Raw genomic sequence first — 24,150 nt, forward strand, 5'->3', positions numbered from 1 at the left:
CTCGGTCGCTCCCGTTCGCTGTTGTTGTTTTGCCTCCCCACGCCCGCCTGTGTGTAGGTCCTCGCCGGGGCCGCGCGCGAGAGAGCGAAGCGGGCGCCCCCCCCAACCCACGCACGCGCCCGGAGCGCGCCCACCGCGCCGGCTTTCCGCGGGCGGCAGCGCAGCGTGGCTGGTGGATCGCGCCGGTCGCTTTTCAACCGCCGCGGCGTTTGGCTGGGGCGCCGCAGCTCCTCCCCTTGGCGGTGCTCTCCTCCGCCTCGATCAAATCCTCGAACGTGCCCAGTTTCACTGAAAAGCACTTTTTTGGGGGTGGGGGGTGGGGGAGAAAAAAACAGAAAGAAAGAGAGAGAGAGAGAGAATGAAAATCCACCCAGAGTGAAAGAACAGAATCCAACTGTTCCAGGAGTTTAGAGAGGTTTTTTTGGGGTGTGTGTTTGTGTGTGTGTGTGTGTTTTTTTTTAAACCGCTCCCCATTTCAGAGGCGGAGAAGAAAAGCTGAAGAAGAGACCTTTGGCGGCCAAAGCAGAAGAATCAACCCGCCGTTGCGCTCCCTCTTTTTTTTTTCTGAATAAAGGATCTTCCCACCCCCCGCAGACACCCCACTCTCTCTCTCTCTCTCTTCTTCTTCTTCTTCTTCTTCTCCTTCTTCTTCTCCTCCGCCAGGGATGGCGAGCGGGTCCTCGGGCTGCGGCATCGCTCGGATCGCCTGGACCTGGCTCTGGCTGGGCACTTGGTGGCTGGCCGGCGCGGAGATCACTTGCCGGCCGGGTTTGGCGGCTTCTCCATCTCCGGCATCGCTTCGGGTTCGGCTACTGCAGGAGCCGCCGTCGCCGCTGGAGGTTCCTCGGGGAGCGTCGCTGGAGCCGAGCGGCAGCGACGGCGGGGAAGGCGGCGGCGGCGGCGGCGGTGAGGAGGAGGAAGACGACGGCGGCGGCGGGGACGCCTTGCCGGAGGATCCGGCCGGAGGATGGGGGGCTGGGAGCCCGGAGGACCTCGCGGCGGCCGCGCTCCGGAAGGATAGCCCCGGTCGCCTGGGAAGGGTTCCGCCGGAGGCTCTCGGGGTGGCAGGATTGGGCCCCGGGGCGAGCGCCCCGAAGGGGACGAGGAGGGCGCGTCGGAGCGCGGAGCCCCGGCGAGCCGGCCTCCTGGAGACTCGGGCCCGGAGCAACGGGGGACCTTTGGCCTTTGGCGGGCAGGAGACGCTGAGCGGCGGGACGAGGTCGGGGACCAGGGGGTCCGGAGACGCCAGCCCGGCTGCCCCCTCGCTCGGCAACGCGCCGGGTGCCCGCTCTCGCCCGCCCCGGGCTAGGAGAAGCACCGAGGATCGACCGCCTTTTGCCCCGGACCGGCTCGGGCCCGAAGCGGGGAGCCGGGCCGCCACTTTCTCCGACGGCCTGAAGGCGACCCGCGCTCAAGGCAGAGGCTCCAAGGAGGACGGGCGGCCGGGCAAGGTGCGCGGAGGCGGCGAGGAGTTGAAACTGACCAGCACGACCTTTGCCCTCAATGGGGACTCGGCCCACAACCAAGCCATGGTGCACTGGTCCGGCTACAACAGCAGCGTAAGTCCAAGCCCCATGGCGCGGGGGGGGGAGGCTGCTCAGCATCCCTGCGAGGCGCCTGATGGGGAGAGTCCACCTCTCGGGCGGTCTGGCTTTGCCAGAAGAAGAGGGAAGTTGTGTCGTCCGTGCTGGGAAAGGGGGGAGGAATTCCAGATTTTATGGGGGAAGCGATCGTCAGGCAGGTCTTAAGAGCAAAAAGTAAAAGGAGCTTCCCAGAGCCGGATGAGTGGCTGGAGCTGCCACGCAGGGTGCCAGAGAGCGAGAGAGAGAGAGCGAGAGAGAGAGATACTGTTCCTCAGTCGACAGGCGGTGTGGTAAACATGAACCACGAGCTGCTGGCGGAAAGTTGGATCAGACAGCCTCTTTCAGCTGGTGCTTCTCTCCCTCCCCCCTTTTTTTCCATAGAAGCCCATTTTCTTTCTCTGTAGAGAGGATTCCGCGCTTTGCATGACTTACGATAATACGGTGACACACGGGGGGGGGGGGCGTTGATTCCGCCTCACGGCCCCCTCTCCCGTATATAATGTATACCTGCATCCGGCTCCGTGGATCAGCATTGGCAATGAATAATACGTGGAGAGATGGGGAGAAGGCTGGTAGTCTCCGCTGTAGATCAGAACCTAGCATTTGATCGACTAAGTGAGGCTCTCTCTCTCTCTCTCTCTCTCTCTCTCTCTTTCTCACACACACACACGCGCGCGCGCGCTTGATGAGGAGTTGAGGAAGCACTGAATCGCATGCATACATATTTACATGGCCAAACAAATCAGAAGCAATTAAAGTTTGTGCCTTCCGTCGGTCCGAGGCGATTTTTCAAAAACGAGCGGAGACATCCCTGAAAGTTTAGGTGATGGGGATACATCTGTTGTTCTTTTTCTCCTGAACTCAGTCTCGTCAACAGGTGGCGCCCTTGAAGTCTTGATCTGAGCCGCGATGCTGGAGGATGTCGCTGTATTGTATGCAATGTGTCTGCTAGCTAGAGCCATGAAAGGCGCATTGTTAGGTCTGGAACACTTAGCTGGCTGGCATCTTGCTTCCTAAGGCTCCTAGAATGGGCACAACAAAATTTTTTGATGCTGTTTTAGCTTGATGTAAGCAACGTTCCAGTCAGAGCTGCAGCAAAAGGCCAAAAAAAAAAAAAAAAAAAAAAAAAGTGAAAATTCTGTTTGGAGGAGTGGGACAACCTGTTGCTGACCATGTTCTCCTTGCCTCATCCTTTACTGTGTTTTTCATGTACTCTAATCAGGCACAGAACAATGAAGTGGAATATTCAGAGCTGAGACTTATCCTATTTACTAATTTTCATTATGTTTTCCTCCTTGATTTTTATGAAATATTTGGGGCCCGGTTCTGATGTCTGCTTATGTAGGTTCTCAGAAACCACTGCCACCCTGTGCACTTTTGGGCTTTTTGCTATATGATGAGGAAGTTTTATATTCATTTTATTTGTTACTGTCTAGTTAGCAGGGTAGAAATTGTCAGATAACCATGCTGGAAACACCATTATTACTTAGAATTTAAGCAGCACTGAATGTCTTATGGGTGTATCATGTCTATTCTAAGAGTTGCTAGATCCTGGTTTTTCTTAAAAGCAACTCTCTGTTCAGTATAGTGAAGTCTGTGGTCATTGTTTTCTTAAGCCTTTAGCACTTTGTGTTCTACCAAAATCCTTCCTAATCAATGGCAAGGATTTCCTATAGACTTTGATTGCCTGTTAGCAGAGTTTGAAATGCCTGTGACACTCTGGGGAAATAAAGGTTTTATTTTTTTAAAGGTACAATTTGGAAGGTGATTTTCCTTATTATGGTTTCTAAATAAGCTGTTCTGTCTCTCAAGTGCAAGATCACTAATGCAATGGATTTATTCTTGCTTGTCAAGTCTTGCATATTGCAGTAGCATTGTGCTTTTCCTGATATTTCAAGTGGAAGTATTTGGCTGTAAAAAAAAAGCATTTCGCTGATGGAATGGATTGTTATGGTACATGTGTAAAGTCAGCATATTAATGAATAAGTGATACCCCCTCCCATGATTGCTATAACGAGACGTGTAGTATCTGGAGACCTTTTTCATCCTCTTTCTTGAGAGGAAGAAACACTCCAGCACATGATTAATTACTTTGATTTTTAAAAGCCAGGTAGAACTAGGAACCTACAGGGAAAGTCCAATGCTCAACTTTTTCTCTGAAGGGGGCTGTTTTTATGCATTATTGTAGAAAAATAATAACAGTCTGAGATAGTAGCTGCCTCTTTTACCATTCCTGCTGTAGCTGTGCCTTTACCCAATTTGACAGTGGGCTTGATTGTGGCATAAGAAGGTCAAGCAATTGGCCTAAAGGGATACAGTGAAATAGTGATTTGGCTCAGATCAGAGCTCAAAACCATTATACATCTGACCTGACCGCAAGACTTTATTACTGCCTACTGTTTGGGCACATATTTCCCACAAGCATAGAACATGCAAAACCTCAGAGAGCAAAGCAGGGAATACAGGAGCTGATCTCTTTCTTCCCTGGGTTGGTTGCGTTGTCTTCTCTGGAGCAGCCCAGTGTTTCAATTCTGAGTTCAGTAATGTGGCCAGCTTCCGCAGACAACATCCATACTTTCTCTCTCTTTCTTAAAGATAGAGAGACTTGTCAAAGTCTCCCTTTTGCTTTTGGCAGTCATCAAAAACTGGCAAAATTTGTGGTTATACACACTGTTCATTTCAGTTTTCTGATCTCTCCTAAATTTTTTTAAAAAAGATTTTTCTTTTTAAAAGAGAGATGCTAATGAACAATGTGAGTTGTGAGTGGTTCAGAAATAAGAGAAAAGAAGCATATTCAGTGCATGATAGTAAAAGAACTCCACACTGCCAAAAAAATTCAAGAAGAGAAATTTTAGTTTATCTTGCTATATACAGTAATTTGTTTGAAAGCCACTCAGAAGACACTGGCAAATTAAGCCATCATCTTGGGGGAACGTGGCTAGGGCAAGGGACTTGATATGATGGGTGTGTGTATTATGCATTTTTTTGCATAATGCAATGTACTAATATTAGGTAGGGCAATGATTACTGTTCTCATGTTACAGTGGGGGGCTAGGGAGCAGATCTGAGTCCTGCTTAGAAATTTCAGAGATCTGTAAGACATTATTTGGGCTATACAGTACATTGTTTTTCCAAAGGGCGGGAGTTCTGTGTGCTCAGTCTTTCTCCACATGCATCTTAATTGAATGGGGCTTTGGAGTGCCCATAGGCATGAAAAATGCAGATTTTATGGAAGCTGCAGAATGTTTGCATTGGTCAAAGCAAAAGGTCAGATACACACAGGGTCTCTTCTGTTGCAGTAATACTACAACAGTGACAGTGTCTTTTTTTAAAGCCTCCTGAAGTGGAAACAAAAAGTGCTCAGAGATTTTTGACTTCTATTATTCATTCTGAATACTTTATATACCCTCAGTACAATGTTGTTTTTTCTCTTGTTCCTTTGCAATGACCTATAACTGATCATCACCAAGTTCCTCCTCCTTCATGACCATCCTCAAGAACTGCTCCTATAATAAACTTTCTTCTCATTCCCCAGCCTCACTTTACACATTCTTCCATTGTCAGATTATGCTCTCCATCCCCCTCAACTAATCACTGATCTGGGGGGAGGGAAGATTTCTATGACACATCATATTTTTTTCCCTGCAACCTATGTCTGAGCTAATGGGTGGGTTTGAACATTATTTATGAGTAACCTGGTGAGAAACTCCAGATTACTCATAAGCATATTTGAACTTGCTTATGGGTTCAAATGTAGGTTGCAGAGAAAATGTGAAATGTCATATAAATCCTCCCCCTAACGATCTCTAATCTCTGAGCTTCATCCCTGCGTTTCATATTATATGTCAAAATATCCACGCTGGCTGACTAAATTGTATATCTGTGGCAGACAATTGACACTCATGTTTTGCTTCCTACTACATATCTTCATTTATTAATAACATTTGCTGCCACCAAGTTGAATGTGATGTATGGCAACCCTGTTGAAGGCTTTCTTGATATAATGTACAAATGGTTTACCATTTCCTCTTCTTGGGGGTGCTCTGGGACCATGTAGCTTGCTGAAGGCCACACAGGCTGTCTCTTCTTCTCCACACAGCTGCAGTGGACAATCAAACTCTTGACCCCTGATGCTACAGCTCTGTGAGCTCACCAGCCGCCTAATTGTGCTAGTCAGGTACTTATATCCAGACACTACTAGCTTGTGGACTGAGCAAGAGGGTGGATCTAACCTCCAAATTTGGGAAAGGCATCCCCTCTTTGGTTCACAAAGCATTCATGTGTTCTGGCTGACACACGTTAAGATTCTTTAGCCCAACATCATAGTGTCCTGTAGTAGGAACTGGGGCCTATGGGTGGGATGGCTGAGGGCAAAGAATTAGCCCAGAAGCACACCCACAGGAGAGATCTGAGAATTACAAAAAAATGCTGTTTATTACAAAAATTGAAACAGTATGCACACAGGCATTAGTTGAATGTGAGTTGAAGTGCTGAGTTAGTTCTACAGAGAGGCCTTTTAAAAGGGGAAGGATCCTCATAGAAAATAAAGAGAAAGGAAGATGGCTGGTGATCACACGGAGATTTGAAGAAGGTTCAGGCAGAGGTGGGCAAAGTGCAGAGTTCTGCTGCTGCATGTGGCCTCCCAAGGCTGCTTCTGTGGTTCTCTCCCTTCCCTGCCTTCCTCTACATCCATTAAAAAAAAGGTGAATCGTAGCTCCTGGAGATGGACCTCTAAACCACTTCTAGTTCTATATATATTTTTTTATTTTTATTTTTTGTCATTCTGTGGATCCCCCAGATCTGTCAAAAATGTCCATTTCTGGGCTTGGGGATAGAGACAGGCTCACTGGAAACAGTGTGGCTGGCTTGCTTGACACGTAAGGGAGATGAAAGGCAAAAAGAAGGCTGGTAAGAGAAGCGTGGCAGAATTCAAATATGATTTACCCTAGATTGAAGAGGGTTGTGTGTAAAGTAATGTTCAGTTGCCAGGTGCTCATAAATCAGGAATTCCTCTTCACTCCCAGCAAATGGTAAAAAGAAAGGCCCTCTACGGGTTTAAAATATGACTCAATAAACTTAAGGTCCATAAATAAAACCAAAAAGCAGATTTAGGGCATTTTTAAAAATTGGGCGACCAATTTATCCATCAAGAAGAATAGAACCTCCGAAAAAAGGAGGAGGAATTCTGAAGGATTCAAAGGTTCGTTCTTTCACTTTAAATAGTGTCAGGCTTACTTGGTGAGGCTTGGAGAGCTGTGTGGTGGTAGCAGTGGTGGATCTTTGACTATATATCTACCTTGAAATGTTACTTATTTGAAATATGGCTCCCAACATTCTCCAGCCAGTGGCCATGCTGGTTAGGGAATTCTGCGAGCTGTCATCCAAAAAAGCCATCTTTCCAAGTTCAGTCTGTGTGTTCTCTTGGGTTTCAAAGTAAAATATACCATACAGTGTAATGAAGATGGAGTGAGGAAAGAGATTCTGTAGTGGTGTGTGTGGGGGGGGGGGGGACAAAGGGAGCAAAATGTGCTATAAGTAGAAACTGAGTCAAAATTAGAACTTTGGGGGAAAGTTAATGATGAGGGCAAAGCTTCTGTAAGTAGAAGACAGCAAACAACTGAGCCTTCAGCTGAAGAATGTCTGCTTTCTGACAGCATCAGGTGTTGCCATTTCATTGTTCCTTTGAAAGATGTATGGGCTGTATTTCAGTTGCAAGGGGAGCCAGCTGTGTATATGCTAAGATTTTAGCAACAAGCAGTTGGTCCAAAGGTCCACAGATAATAGATCAAGTACCATCAGGTGTGGGAATTCCAATCACAGCTTGTTTAGAGGGCTCACCTTCATATTAGTGCCATATTAAATAGGTTTAAAGAAATCCTGACATTATTTTTAATACCATGCAATTTTGTTTTAACAGAAGAAAACACTTCACATGTGTTGGAATGCAAGCAGGATATATATTCGGTCATCCTCTATAATAGACATTAATGAAACAATTGTGAAAACTGCCTTCATTAGATGCCAGTGGGATTGTGTCTTTAACATGGATGAGGAGGTTTTATGCTCTTTTAAATATGCTCTTTCAACCTTTTGGTGGAAAAGTGAAATAAAAACAGTGGAACTGAGGGTCAGACTGCACACTAATGGTAGTGTCTTATTTCCTGCCATTACAATGTTTTCCCTTCAGGCACACAATTTCATCAAAGAATAAATGAGTCCTGTGTTTACCTACCAATGACCAATCGGAACAAAGCAAGCTAATGTATAACCTCCTGCCAAGCAAGCCAGGAAGCTGTGTTTCTGATGATTTGTTAAATGCATTATTTAAATGCATTATTTAGATGTGGCTAATGAATTTGGCCTGAAGTTCACACCAGACACTGCTGTATTTTCAACATACAACATTTCTGTGGGTGGGACTGGAACAATGACTGATTCCAAAATGGAATACTGTTTTAGCTGTCCTTGTGGTAACAGGAAGCATGTATTTGGTCCTCTGTTTCAGAAAGTTTCAAAAACTGTGGAGTAGCTCCTTTGTAAAGGTGGTAGGCAGGCATAGGATACATAGGCGGGGAAGGGAAATGAAGTTCTGGAGGGTGATGGAAATCTATGCTTTCTTGTATGAAGAATCACTACTTTGGCTGCATGAATGGCATGGCCTTTCAAATGTGGCTAATGAATACATTCCTTTGTTCTCTTCTTTAGTGTCCTAGACCACAAATATGCAGTAGAGGGCTATGCATGTATAATATGGATAAATACATACAGTATTTAATAGTGGCGGAAAAGAATGCAACTGATTGAAGGCTGCGGGTATACTGCACTCTCCAAATAAATACCTTCTAGATGTGTTAAACAATATTTTCCATCATCCTATATATTGTGGTAATTGCGGTGACTGGTGTTGAAAGTGTTTATGCCTCCCTTTGCAGTGACCAGTGGTTTAGTTGAGCCAGGGTTCACAGGGTCAAAGCCCAGGGACTATTTGAGCAGCAGGGACTATGATGCCAATTGCCCCCCCCCCCAAGACTGATCTGTTCCCTCTGAGCTTAGCTGCAAACCTCACAGTAGTTGGGAGAGAAATGATTTTTTTTCTTGGAACTATAGATTGTTGCAAGCAGCCAGTTGTGTTGTATAATGTAAACTATTTGCTGCTATGCTTTGACAACAAGCATTTAGAGTGTAGTCCCAGAGACTATATGATATTGAAAGATGAGAGCTATTTTCCTAGCAAACAGAACTATTCCGGATGTGTTTATTTATTTTTTTATATTATTATTTTTTGCCAGTATATGGGTCATCTGCAGCTTATTTAACAACTCTTAGAAAACCTTTGGCTCGCAGAGCATTTATACTTGCTAGATTCAATGTTCTACCTCAGCATTCCCCCAGGGTAGATTTTTGGGAATGCCCTGTCAGGAGACATACGGTCCATGCATGGCTGGGGCGCCTGAATTTTTGTCCCATGTCTTTCTATATTGTAGGTTTTATGAAAAAACAAGAAATGAATTGTCCCCTCTGCAAAAATGTCAAGGCTGTCCTGACAAGTAGTTGGTTATGTACTGTCTGTCAGACCAGAATCCTTACATTACTGCTCAAGTTGCTAATTTTCTCCTGGTGGAAATATGAGGAAGGACCTATTTGTTGGAAGATACTTTTCTCTATTTTCTCCAAAACCAACCAAACAAACAAAAAATCACACATCTGTATTCTTTGCATTGTGTGCAAGCTGATGGATGTGCATTAGAACATGTCATAAGACACTAATGCACTGACTGACTAGTATTTGCTTTGGATTTTGTCTTGAAGAGCAGTAAAGATCCATAAACTTTGAAGACTTGTTCTTCAGTGAGGAAGTAAAAATGCTTTGTATGCTACTAGAGCTTCTTAATGAGCAACTAGAAGAGGATTCTAGCTTCTAGTACTAAATCCTGGTGAGCTGGAGAAGCTCAGATTAGGTCCTCATTGGGGATGTGCTGTTAGTATGAAGCTGTATACATATTGGCAGTACAGAGTGAAACTAGCTCTGCACAATATGACCCGACTCATTTGTGGTTGTGTAAATGTGTACTGTATGGTTATCCTGTGGAGACTAGCAAAGAATCATGTGGTGCTTTAAAGACAATCACATTTTATTTGGCATTAGGGTTAATGGACTGCAGCCAGCTTCGTTAGATGGATGAGGCACAAAAGTGTAATGCAAAAATAAAATTGCTTAGTTTTCAAGGTGCCACAAGAGTGGCACAACAGAATAAGGCATTAAACTGCCTTCCCTGACAGTGTTGGCATGTGGAGAATGTGAAGTGGTGTAACTGGGTGAGGCCCTTGAGCCTAAGTCTGTCACTATCTCTCAGCCTCACAAGGTTATGGTAAGGACAGAATGAGAGGTAGAAGAACTATGTATTTCCGTTCTGAGCTCTTTAGAAGAAAAGTGGGATAAGAATGGACTGAATAAGCATGTGGATTGGCTTCATGTGCAGATATGCTCAGAAAGGTCTAGTAGAAATTGCTGCAAATGTAGGAAATGAATATCAGTTGTTATGATAGTGTCTGTCCATGAGGCTGCATTGTGTTGAATAACTGTTTACCATGTGAATTAGTCCAGAGTTTTACAGAGAGCCAATGTGATGTAGTGCCTAAAATAAGGATGAACAACATATAGCTCTCCAGATAGGGTTGATCAATAACCTCCAACAGCTCTAACCATGGCATCCTGTGGCAAAGAATGAGGAGAGCTGCAATGCAACTTCTGGACAGCTACATTTGACCCACCCCTGGGTTAAAGTGTTCAGACAAGACTCATGTTGTAAAGCATGAAACACACTGAATGATTTTTGGACTCATCCTTTTAGGTCATCATGACCTACTTCACAGAGCTAACGGGGATGATGTGGAAAAGAAGGACAGTTATGAGCACCACTTTGCAATCAGTTGGAACAAAGTCAGACTGTAAATATAATAAACAAATGGACAGACAGAACATATTAACAACTCTTTCTTAGGTGAGTGAGGCAATGCTGCTGGTAATCGTTCATCTCAGGTAAATAGACACAGAGACATGCTTGGTACCAATTTGCTGAACTAGGAAGATAAAATATTTGGGTTAATGTAAAAAAGCACAACCAGCCAGAAAGGTTAAATCATCCTGAAGCGTAAAGTGGTGGTGGTACTTATTTATTTGAAGAAATACTGTCTGAGCTTTGCTACACATACGGTTCTATTTTTTCTTTTTTAAAAGCAAACAAACAAACACCTAGCTATTGTCTTTTAAAGCATTGGGTTTTATCTAGGTACCTCTCCCTTTTTCTTAAATTGCTTTGTATTTTTGGGTTGTGTATCATTTGGGAAGTTATCAGTAGTGCAAGGGGAGGTCTGGGAATAACTGATAATGGAGGGCAGGAGCATGAAACCAGGTGTCAGAGTCACAAGGCAATTCTTAGGACCTGTCTTAGAAGGATGAATGAGTTGATACTGAGACCTCAAGTTTCTATTGTTTTTGGCAGATTAACATACTGAAACTAAGAGAATGAGGAATGTAATGAAGCAAAAACATTGCTTTTCTTTGGTCATATCCCTCCTTCAGGATAGAATTTTAACTGGCAACTGGTTTTTTTTGGGGATATGTTTTCTTGCATTTTTAAATGGAAAGCTAAAGGTTACACTTGAGGTTCTGATGCGACAGCTCAGAATGTACTACAAGTCAAACCTGGGCAGAGAATTCACAGAGCTTATTCGCAGATAAGTATGCACAGAATTGCAACTGTGTCCCAAACATTTTGGTATGAATGGTTTGTTCTGGTTTTAATTTGGATGTCTCAATTTTGTGATGAAGTTTGGAAACAGAGTAGTAGTTCCTTTGAGTATAAACAACAGAAAAAACTTTATTTATATATAAATACAGTGGTGCCCCGCATAGCGACGTTAATCCATTCCAGGATTAACTTCGCTATCCGGATTCGTCGCTATGCTGGGGGAACCCCATAGGAACACATTAAACTCCATTTAATGTGTTCCTATGGGAGGAAAACTCACTGGTAAGTGAAGATTCCCCCACCCAGCCATCATTTTCACTGCCCGGTAAGCGAGGGCAGGGCGCAAAAACTCTGTGGGCGGCCATTTTGCTGATCTGGTGGCCATTTTGGAACCGCCGATCAGGTGTTTTCTAAACATCGCAATGCAAAGATCGGTAAGCGAAACGCTTACCGATCATTGCAATGTGATGTTTAGCCTATCTAAACATCGCAATGCAATCGCATTAGTGATCGCAAAAAACGCGTCGCTATGTGGATTAGTCGTTAAACGGTTCACTCGTTATGCGAAACACCACTGTATAAGAGCAGTATAATATATTTATTGAACTACTAAAAATCAAGCAGAATGCAAATGTTTTCTCCATGAGAGCTGGAAACCTGTTTGATTTCTTAGTGGTCCAATAAAGGTAGCATCCTCTTCTTACTTTTCTGTAATCTTAAAGATCACATGGCCTTTTTGTAGGTCTTTCTGGAATGTGGAAATCGTTATCCTTGCATAGTCCGCTAATGGGGCTGTCAGGATTTAGCTTTATAACACTGCACCTTATGACACTTACAGCCAGAATCCTTAGCATAGTTACTTGGTGGAAAGTCCCACTGAAACATTTGGACTTTCTTGCATAAACATAATTACAGCTGATTGGTCAACAGCTTTTGTTTTCTGGCTTAAAAAGGCTACAAGGTCAGCTTTTGTAAAGCTTGTTTTATACAACTTGTGTGTCTCAGTAGTTTCAACTCAGCAGGATTTTTTCTTCTGTTCTTTATGTTAATTATATGTTGTAAGTGATTATAAACATAAAATTATTTATGACAATGGGTAATTAATTATATGCATGCATCCCGAGGACTTTATGAGAAATCTAAACTGTAATTAATTGTTCCTTTTTCTAATTCATGTGATACTTCTTGCTCAAAGAACTGGAAAAGTCTTCATTGAGCAGAAATATGTGGAACTACCCACCTCTCTTCCTGTTCTTCCTTTCTTAGTAGTGATTGTTAGGAATGCTCTTGGCAACTTTATAATGAGTTTGCCAAGCTGCTAATGTAGAAATTGTCAATCAAATATTGTTTATCCTGCACCTCAATGATGTGCAAGTTGAGAGCCTGACGGGCAGTAATGTGTGGCTGACATTTTTTTAATTAAGACTTCTAACAATGTGTGAGATGGCAAGGAGACTTAAACAAATTGCTGAGAGAGACTAGCTTTATTCAGGGATTATCTCTGGATCCATGTGAGCTGAAAAGGGGTGAGCACGCTTGTAAACTCAACACCCTGTGTCCCCATTTCACTAGAAGTCTGGAATACCTTCACATGTTTAATAAAGGTTTGCAAAATAGCTTGTAGACATTGTTCTGGACAAGTTTACAGCTTTCCCATGAACAGGATGCCCCCAGAAGAAGGGAATGGTAAACCATTTCAGAGTACTCTCTAATTAGAAATCCCAGAAAAGGGTCACCATAAGTCAGAGCTGACTTGAAGGCACACAATGAGGATGGTGATGATGTTGATGAAGAGGAGCTGAAATAAAGTAAAGGCTAAAAAAACTGTTGTGCAGCCACACAAATGGTGTAACTTTTAGAGGCAAATTGCCAGAAGTTAAGCAGTCTTCGTATACTGTACAATCATTATCAGTTTCGTCCAGAGTTGTGTGACTCAGTGTGCAACAGACAAAACCTACTGAGATTTCTTAATTTACATCATATCATGTGAAAACAAAAGAAAAAATAAAAAAATTAGAAGACAAAAATATTGAGGCACATTAAAGACTAACTGTTATATTTTAATGTGAGCTTTCGTGGACAAGTCCACTTCTTGGTTCACTGCTAAAAGTTATGCCGTTTGTGTAACTGCACAATAGGATTTTGGCCAGTGTTCCTGAACATGGGAATCAAACCCCTCCAAGCCTCAACTCACAGCCACTATTCTGGAACAAAATGTGCCTATGGCCAGGATACTCTGAAGTAGTTTCCAACATGTCTAGGCTGGGAAGGGGTTTGGATACAGAACTACTTGGGTTGGCTTGGTGCCAGCTAAGCCAGTTGTCAGCCATCTTGGCTAATTAGAATTGCACCCTTAGTGGGGTGGAAAAGTTCAGGCTTCAGTACCATAGTGCAAACAATTGTTCCTTTATGATGTGATCTTATGCTTATGTACTCAGAAATAAGCCCCAGGTAATTGAATGTGATTTGCCACAGCCAGGTAAAAATACATATATGGCTTGTTAAAATAACCAAAAAACATGTAAATTTTAAACTGTGATTTTTTCTATAAGGTATAATACCAGAAAATGTTGATAAGCAAAATGTATATTTTATTCTGCATATTTTAACAGCCGCAAGGATTATATTTGCACAGTACTGGAAGAATGAAGAAGCACCTCCAGATGAAGAAATAATCAAGAAGATACTGGACTACGTAGAAATGGACAGACTGATGTTAAAAATCAAAGGGAAGGAAGAGTCAGAATACTATCAAACTTGGAATTAGTTCCATCAATGGCTAGAAGCAGGCTGTACAGTGGGGTCTCGACTTAAGAACTTAATCCGTATTGGAAGGTGGTTCTCAAGTCGAAAAGTTCTTAAGTCGAATCTGCATTTCCCATAGGAATGCATTGAAAACCATTTAATCCGTATCTGTTCTTTTCTGTCCATAGAAACTAATGGGAAGCTGCTATTCTGCCTTCTGCCACTAGAGGGGGATATTTTCTTTCTTTTCCCCCCTTAGGTTCAGGGAAGGCAGGGAACACTAAAGGCAGCACTTTAGAACTCTTTTTTTTTAAAAAACGAAGCCAATTTTAAATAATGTTTTAAAGCATGTTGTGCTGATTTTTTCAGCACAAAGGCACTCAGGCAAGCTTTTTAGGTGCTGAGCAAGCCTCCGGAAGCCTGCTCAGAGCCAGCCGATCAGCTGTTAGGCGGGGAGAGGAGCGGGGAAAACCACAAAATGGCTGCCAGGCTCCTTCTGGGTGTCGGCTTTTAGCTCTTTCCTGCTCTTTTTCCTGTGGTTTGGGGGCTACCAAGGCCTGGTAAGTGACTTTATTTAACAGTACAGTATTTATTTTTACGTTTCTGACCCTTTTCCCCCCTCCAGAAGCCTCTAAGGGGAGGGAGGGGGGACTTTTTCCCCTGTTCGTAACTCGAGGGAAGTTCGCATGTTGAGTCCTTACTTTCCCTATAGGGCAGGTTCGTAACTCGAATTGTTTACAAGTCGGGTCGTTCGTAAGTCGAGACCCCACTGTATAGACTAAGATCTTAATATGTATTGTAGCTGTATTAACAAATGATTATAAACAGAACCCAAGAGACACACTGTTAAATAAGCACAGATAGTTTTTATTAAAAATAAAAATAAAAATAAAAATAAAAATAAAAATAAAAATAAAAATAAAAATAAAAATAATAATAATAATAATAATAATAATAATAATAATAATAATAATAATAATAATAATAATAATAATAATAATAATAATAATAATAATAATAATGAAGAAGAAGAAGAAGAAGAAGAAGAAGAAGAAGAAGAAGAAGAAGAAGAAGAAACCTGTTACATTGTTACTTGATATGTTGTTACCCGCCCAGAGTAGTCTATATAGGACTAGATGGGCGGGCTATAAATGAATGAATGAATGAATGAATAAATGAATAGAATTTTAAAAACCTAGTTACTTTTTCAAGGCAAAGAACAAGAACAGAAACAGTGTGGCACCCTTCAGTGTCTAAAGAAGTACAGTAGATTGTAATTAGAGATGGGCATGAATTGCTTCATACTGTGTCATCTCAAGTCATTGGTGCATTGTCACAGGTGCCAGGGGTTCCCTTCTCCCCCCCCCCCGCCAGCTCTCCAACTCACCAGCCAGCACATGTTGCTTTTCTTCTATTCTTTTTGTGACTCCCCAGTTGCAGCAGGAGCCTCTGCTTCCCTTCTCCACCTCCTCTGGAGGCTGTCCACTCAAAGGCTGTGCTGCAGAATCCCTGGCCTGTCTCTTGTCTGAGTGGGCAGCTCTCAGAGGAGGCAGAGGAGGGAAGCCGATGCTCCTGCTGTGACTGGACAGTTTCGTGAATAGCAGGAGAAAAGGAGCACAAAAGCAGCATGCACCGGCTGGAGAGTGAGTGAGGGAGCTTGCTGGGGGGGAGGGAGAAGAAAATGTACAGCACCTTTGGTGCCACACCGACAACTTTAGACAACATGGCACAAAATAGTTCATGCCTATTTCTAATTGTAACCCATGAAAGCTCACAGTGAAATAAATATGTTCATATTAATGCAAACCAGAAAGGTATTCTTCTTGTTGCTGGAACAGACAAACATAGATATCTCTCTGAAAATGTTACTGTGGGGAGTCTTCCAGCTAGTTATACAATGAATAGCCTTTAAAAAGTATAATTTTTCAGGTTCAGTTGTAGGAAAGGTAACTGGTCAAGCTGTTTGGATATAGATAGGAATTTCAAGTATGGTTTGTATTCAGATATTTATCTCAAATGCTGTGACCACAAGCATAGGCTCATATAGGCTATTCAAGCTCATCGAAATTTATGTATTGAGGAGCACTTGAGTTTGCTTTGGGCTTTGACTAGTGGGCAGGGATGGCTCAACATTGTGTTTTTAATTCTACTTCCTCCCTGGCCCTTGCCACAAACTGCTTTATCGGGTGACTACTTCATGTTAAGTGTTGTAGATGTGCATTCCTAGATACCTCACTCATTGGTTACATAGGAGTTGAATTTGGGACCATCTGTATACCATGTGGCTGACATCAGCACAAGTTTACATCTGATTAAAATAGATTATCAATTTAAACATTCTTTGAAGGATCCCCAGTTACTCCTTCTAACTCCATCCCTATAGTCATAATTGAAGCATGGGTTTTAGTTGGAAGACTGTATTCCCCTTCATGATCTTTTGGACTTTGTGATTGGAATAGGACCATCTTTAATATCCTATCATTTTTGAAAGTATATCTGATAGAGAAGCAAGCAATCCTTTTCTCAGTAGCTGCTTCCAAGTATTGCTGACTAGGACTCTGGAGAACAGAGTTTGAATATTCGCTTGGCTATGGAAACTCACTGGGGGAGTAGAACTGGTAAAACCACTTCTAAAATATCTCACTTATCTTGAAACCCTATTAGAGTTGATATAAGTCAGTTCCAACTTGACACAAAACACAGTCTCTCTCTCTCTCTCTCTCTCTCTGTCCGTCCGTCTGTCTGTCTGTCTCTTTCTCCCTCCCTCCCATATTAGGCTGCCCCCTCAATGTTATAGCATACAATTAGCAGCACACATGGGAATTTTTTTTATGTTTTTGCGTCCTGATTCCTAGAATACTCTGTTCAAGATGCTAGCTAGGGAATTCTGGAAGTTGTAGTCCAAAAAGGCAACTTCTCTCATCTCTGGTCAGCAGTATTCTATTAGCTTCAGCCAGGGACTCCACTTACCATCAATATACTTTTGGAGAACTAGGATCATCCAAAAGGGAACTGGAGTGTTGGGAGAGGTATGTTCTGAGCAAGCACTTTGTACTTTGTATACCTAATTGTTTTTATAGTGTGTGTTGTAAGCCGCCTAGAGTGGTCACAATTGACCAGATAGGCGGGATATAAAATAAATAAATAAATAAATAAAAACACCCAACAGCCTGTAAAAGGGAAAAGAAGGGGAAAGAATCCAAAATACAGATAGGAATTAGTGTCCTGCCTCCAGATGACAGGTGCCAATAGTAGCCAGAATTCTATAGCTGAAACATGGCCTCTAAAGACAAGTTCTCCCCCTCAGATAAGTCAGATAGGCCAGCTGGTTGCTAAGGAGAAATCCGTGCCTCCAAGTAGGATATTTCTTCTCTCTCTCTCAATCTCTCTCTCTCCTTCCTCTTTGTTTCAGGGTGTTCAGTTATTGCTCATAATAAATCCAAATGATTTCTTATCCAAAGAATTGGAAAAATCTTCATTGAGCAGAAAACATCATCAACAATAAAATGTAGAAGACCTTTTTTAAAAAAGAAAGAAACAGCACAATGACCAAAGTCCCATAAGTTAGTTACACCAGTGTTAGTGCAGTGGCAAATGGCATAAGTTGCAGGGGCAAATTTGTTGTTGTTGTTTAGTTGTGTCCGACTCTTCGTGACCCCATGGACCAGAGCACGCCAGGCCCTCCTGTCTTCCACTGCCTCCCGGAGTTGGGTGAAATTCATGTTGGTCGCTTCGATGACACTGTCCAGCCATCTCATCCTCTGTCGTCCCCTTCTCTTGCCTTCACACTTTCCCAACATCAGGGTCTTTTCTAGGGAGTCTTCTCTTCTCATGAGATGGCCAAAGTATTGGAGCCTCAGCTTCAGGATCTGTCCTTCCAGTGAGCACTCTGGGTTGATTTCCTTCAGAATGGATAGGTTTGTTCTCTTTGCAGTCCAGGGGACTCTCAAGAGCCTCCTCCAGCACCACAATTCAAAAGCATCTTCGGCAGTCAGCCTTCTTTATGGTCCAGCTCTCACTTCCATACATCACTACTGTACTGGAAAAACCATAGCCTTGACTATGCGGACCTTTGTCGGCAAATGGGCAAATTACTGTTCATTAACAAGTCACTGCCTGTATCCCTCACTGCATGCCAGTTGTGTGAATTGGTGCATGACGAGGGATACAAGTGGCAGTTCATCAACTAGAGGCAATTCATTGCTGCAATTTATGGCATTGCTCTTATGAAAAATAAATTTTGGCTAATTAAATAAGAAGCACAAGACTGAGGTGAATAAGCTTCATTTCCAAGTCTCAAATACATCTTTCTACTTAATATTTAGTATTAAGTAGTTAATGCTTAGTTAAATATGAAATGCTTAGTTCATTAAACTATTCAGGAGAGTAAAATCATCTTCATCTGAAATGTAACAGATAATAAAAAGAGCACCAACTGAGTTTCTTTCAGGAGGGAACTTTTGGGCCCATTGATTGGAGAGCAGATAATTATGAAAGGATGTTAAAAAAGTTCAGAGCAGAAACCTTGAATGGAACATGCTGAAGTCACGCAAACCAATAACCAAAGTAGATCACCGGCATCTGCATGAGATTTTAAAGCATCTCTTTGGGAAGTTTCCGTAAACATCTTCTGACTATGGATGGCTCTGATGGAGATTCAGTGTTATCCTTTTTCAGGAACATGTTTGTGCCTTTGGTGTCTTCTGTGTGTCCCAAGCAGGCCTAGCAGGAGTTATCTACATCAGTGGTTCTTAACCTTGGATTACTGGGGTGTTTTTGAACTGCAACTCCCAGAAACCCTAGCTAGCACAGTTGGTGGTGAAGGCTTCTGGGAGTTGCAGTTAAGAACCACTGATCTACTTTATCATGTGTGTTAGAACATCACCTCATCACTGTTGCTTTACGTTCGGTGGTGCCTTCCTTGCGTGAACAATGGCTGAATTGTCAGGCCCTAGAGCATGGGATCTTATACTGATGATGTTGCTCCTTGGGAATGCCTTGGCTTAATCCTGTGCTGTACCACTGTGATCTTTGAGCTGCCTCAGTAATAAGATCACAAGAACAGTCTGTATATCTTTTTTTTGTCTCTCCTGCTGTAGTTTTTACCATGGTGGTCCTGGTGAATTACTCCTCTGCCCCCTCCTTTTAGTGGCGGGCTTGGAAGTATTTTAAGAAGGACTGTCACGATTTGTTTCTCTGCCAGCTCCTTTCTTGGCTCCATGGTAAAGCAGCACTTCCTTTCTCCATCTGTGTCACCATCAAGGTCCTCGTGTAGTTACATTTCAAGCTCTCCCTGTCATTTCCTTTGCTTCCATCACCTTTCTCATTTCTCCCCTTTTTTTGTACTCCAGTTTCTCATGTGCAACCCACCCACTCATTTCCTGTCTTTTTCCCACTCTGCTTTTTTGTGCCTTCTGCTATGGTACTCCTTGAGTTTGGAAATCACAACCCTTCTCTGCATCAAGCCATTGACCTCAGCTCTTTTATACTCCTTTTTGAGATTCTTTAAAATGATTCTTAAAGAATATGAGCCTTGCTTTTCTACTACGCGACTCTGTCCTTACCCCACACTTCCCACTCTTGTTTAATTGCTTCCTTACTTATCTGTCTAATATAGATGTTTCTGCATCATCGTGTTTATTTTGATGCTGGTGCCTAGCAAATTGTTCATGCTAAATGGATGCTTGGTAGTTAACATGATGTCCATCTAAGGCTTTTGCACCAGGTGTTTTCTTGGAATATGTCCCAGGATTTCTTGGAGCTGACTGCAGCTCCTCCTCGCTTACAAGTGTCAGGCTGCAACCAATGTAATCCAACTTCTAGTAGCTAAGAGGCTCTTGGTTTTTCCACCCAATTACTTTGGTCATTCAGGTGTACTTCTTATGAACTAATATGGCAAATAAAACACCAGATTTGCCCTACAGCACCTGGGAAGGGGTGGACAAAAGAGATGGAGGAAAAAATAGCAGAGGAAGCCATGCCTTCTTGCTGAGGTTTAAATTTTCAGTTCCCCTGCTTCTAGGTGTTTCTGCTGAAGGAGGCGAGACAAGAGTCTATGAGAAGGGGCCTTTTCAGTGGTAACAGTCATTTGAGGATCACCTTCTCAGGAGAACCTCGCCTAGTACAGTGGTGCCTCACTTAACGGCGATAATCCGTTCCAGGAAAATCGCCATTAAGCGAAAGTATCGTAAAGTGAAATTAAAAAACCCATTGAAACACATTGAAAACCTTTCAGTGCGTTCCAATGGGCTTAAAACTCACCGTCCAGCGAAGATCTTCCATATGGCGGCCATTTTCGCTGCCTGCATAGTGAGGAATCTGTCCCTAAACACAGCAGGGAGCCATTTTATTTACCTGGTGGCCATTTTGAAACTGTCGATCAGCTGTTGAAAAATCATCGTTTTGTGAAGAATCGGTTCCCAAAGCAGGGAACCGATCATCGCGAAGCGAAATCCCCCCATTTAGACCATCATTTTGCGATCACAATTATTGTTGTAAAGCGGATTTGTCGTAATGCGGGGCAATCGTAAAGCGAGGCACCACTGTATCTGCACTGTAGTCTGTTTCAGGTCAGGTAGAGACATTTTTATCCTTCCATTATATATAAATAATTGCTTCTTGTGCTTTAAGGTCATAGCACTTTACTGTTTTGTTGCAAACTTTACTTTGGTTTCATCTCCTATCATGTTTTAATTCTGTGCTGCTAATTTCCTACATGTTGTTTCTATTCACTGTTCAGCTGTTTGTATTTCATATTTCAATATATTGTACAATATATTGTACGGCAATGATTCCCAACCTTTAGTCCCCAGATGTACTTGGAATAAATGTCCCAGAAGCCTTCACCACTGTCTGTGCTGCCCAGGGTTTTGGGGAGTTATAGTCCATGAATATCTGGGTATCCAAGGCAGGGGAAGCACTGTGACCTAGGGGGATACCCAGTGTGGTGTAATGGATAAAATGATGGGCTAGGACTCAGGATGCCTGGGTTCAAATCTCTGCTCAGCAATGGACACTAACTGGGGATGTGGAATTGGTAAAATCACTCCTCAAATGCCTTCCCCTGAAAACCCTGTTAGGGTTGCTAATAATATGTTGGCTCTGATTTGAGGACACATAACAACAATTCCTAGAGGATTTTAGATTTTGAGTGGTCTAGCAGTGCAGTAGTAAAGCAACACAATAAATAAGTGGCCACTTCATCTAGGTGGCGCAAACTCATGATTAGTTTCTGCTTCTCGTTGTTGTTGTTCATTAAAATTGTGCCAACACCAGACAGTCAAATGGATGTGATCTCTGCATAAAGTGGCCAGTTGATAAGGAAGACACTGCTACCTCTGAGTGGAGGGGAGCAGCTTAGTTGGCTTATGTACTACCTCTGGCTCCGCAGATGTTGATAAGCTGGTACAACCATCACTCTTAACCCCTGGGCACACTGAATTGGACCAAATGTATTTGGAGTACAACATCTGGAGAGTAGCTGGTTACTCACCCTGCATGTAGGGAGAAAAAGAGCAAGCTAGTGATCTTCAGTTCATAGGCAGACCGAAGATGATAATGAAGAAATGGCTTGGTAGTCTGGGGCTTGGTTGTGAGAAGAAAAAGCTAATGAGCCTTGTGTTAGATTTTTGTAGAATTCTAACTTGTTCCTAGGTTTGCATAGATATGGCCACCTTACTCTGGCTGGCTGCCTCCAATCCTTCCATGAATAAATTGTGCAGAGATAATTATGTTTCCATTTATATCAGTGTCTTGTTTTTCTTGAGAAAAAACATGTTTTATGTTTGTTTTTAAAAATGAACAGAACAAGAATCAATTTGCAATATGTTGTGGGAGTTTTCTTACAAGGAGTATTAAACACAGGGAATGTGGTAAGGAAGGAAAAAGGAGTTTAAATTCTACATTCAAGGTTGGTTTGCAATTTAAAATGGGCATGAAATAATGTGGTCTTTACAGACTAGTTAGTCTGTATAGCATGGCCAGGTTAAGATTAGGATTATCCAGATTGCTCAACATTTTTGGGGTGTGTGTGTGACAAAATTAATACTTTCAAAAGGTTGAAGCACCAATTGCTCTAGATATGCTGAAGCTGTCTCTCTGATGCTGCTACTGAAGCATTTAAATGAAATGTTCCAAGAATATTCACCCTGACCAATAGGGGGATTACATACTGGATGTGATGATAGTATGCAGCCTATCAGATATCTTTTCCCCTCAATGGCAGGAAAATATTTGGAAGCAAAGATAATGCTTTTTGGATCATCATTACCCAACCTCTTCTGAGCAAGCTTCATAAACTACAAGTTTTTGTAGGCAATGACCACATATTTTCTTTTATTTCAAAACACAAAGTGAGAAGGTATTGAATTTGTCAGTGGTAATTTTTGGTGTATTTATTAAATTTATACCCCGCCCATCTAGACACATGTCTCCTCTGGGAGGCTAACAATAAAAAATAGAATAAAAGCAGCATAATAAAATAAAAAGCAACAATAATAATATAGTTCAAGATGGGGAAAAAAAATAATCAAGTGATGACAGGAGGGAAAGTCTGCCTAAAGAGCCAGGTCTTAAGTTGGCTCTTAAAAACACCCAGCAAGGGAGCCAGACAGATCTCTGGGGGCAGACTGTTCCAAAGGCGAGGGGCCACTGCCGAGAAGGCCCGGTTTCTTGTTCTTTCTCTCTGGGCCTCCCTTGGCGTTAGGCTCCTCAGCCACTCTTCCTGGCTAGAATGAGTGATCTGGGTAGATCTACAATGAAGAGAAATTTAAGATTTTTTCTGAGGTGGCAGGAATGGAGGAGAGAATCACATCTATACAGTAGACTCTGCTCACGATTAGTACTGCAATGTCCCAGTAACAATGCAAACCTGGATGTGCATACTCCTAAGTAAACTCTGTTGAGATCCTAGATAAGAATATACATGATTCCATCCTGTCAATGAAGATTTTTCTGCTTTGGCTTTCAAACAGATATGGTATTTTAATTTGGTACCACAGTATTTCACTGACACAAATGCCTTTACAGTCACAGTTCAGATTGTTGTCATATGTTGTTGTTTGCAGTTAAGTCATTTGTGACTTAGAATGACACTCTGAATGAGAGATCTCCAAAATTTCCTGTCCTCAAAAGCCCTGCTCAGGTCTTGTAAACTCTAGCCTGTGCTCTCCTTTAGGAAGCCAATCCATCTCATATTTGGTCTTCCTCTTTTCCTGCCGCCTTCCTTCTTTCCTAGCATATTGTCTTTTCCAGAGAATACTGCCTTCTTGTGATGTCCCCAAAGTAGGACAGCCTCAGTTTCACCATATTTGCCTCCAGAGACAGTTCAGGCTTGATTTGATCTAGGACTCACTTGATGTTTGTTTGTTTGTTTGGCAATCCAGGATTTCTGGAAAGCTCCAGCGCTGTATTCCAAACAAATAATTTTTCCCCCTGTCATCTTTCTTTATGGTCCAGCTTTCACACCTATATGTGGTGATTTGTATAATCTTGGTCTGCAGTGACATATCCTTACACCTGATTATCTTTTTTATTTCTTTGCTCCCCTTCTGAGTCTCAGTCTTCTTCAGATTTCTTGGTTACAGGTTTCCATTTGGTTTGATGATTGAGCAAAGGTTTATATATTCTTTTACTACTTCAGTTCTTATATTGTCAGCACTCAAGTGGTATAGTTCTTCTATAGTCATGATTTTTGTCTTCTTTATGTTCAGCCAAAGTCCTACTTTGATATTTTATCCTTTCGATTTCATGAAAAGTCATTTCAAGTCATTGCTGCGTTCTGCCAGCATGATGGTGTCATCTTTCCATCGTATTGATGTTTCTTTCACCAGTTTTCACTCTTTCTTCACCTGAATCTGGTATGGCTTTCCATATGGTATGTTCTGCGTACTGACTGAACAGATAAGGGGATAAAACGCATCCTTGACTGACACCTTTCCCTAAAGGCAGCTATTCTGTCTCTCCATATTGTGTCCTACTGGTAGCTTCTTGTTCACAACACAAGTTACATATCAGGGCAGTCACATCCTGAGGCATACCCAATAATCAGTTACTGGAGGCATATCCTAAAA

The 24,150-nt window shown here is 42.5% G+C and overlaps 1 protein-coding gene across 1 annotated transcript in view; it reads left to right on the forward strand.

Moving 5' to 3' along the window:
• The first annotated feature begins 591 nt into the window (after window positions 1-591).
• The window catches only part of SORCS3 (sortilin related VPS10 domain containing receptor 3), a 603,874-nt gene continuing 580,315 nt past the window's right edge, over window positions 592-24,150 (forward strand). Inside the window, exon 1 of the mRNA XM_072995578.2 lies at window positions 592-1,559. Within this exon, the coding sequence (XP_072851679.2) occupies window positions 666-1,559 (894 nt within the window). The 5' untranslated portion in view covers window positions 592-665. The remainder of the gene's footprint in view (window positions 1,560-24,150) is intronic.

The sequence above is a fragment of the Pogona vitticeps genome, chromosome 3, assembly GCF_051106095.1.
Source record: "Pogona vitticeps strain Pit_001003342236 chromosome 3, PviZW2.1, whole genome shotgun sequence".
NCBI classification, from domain to species: Eukaryota; Metazoa; Chordata; class Lepidosauria; order Squamata; family Agamidae; genus Pogona; species Pogona vitticeps.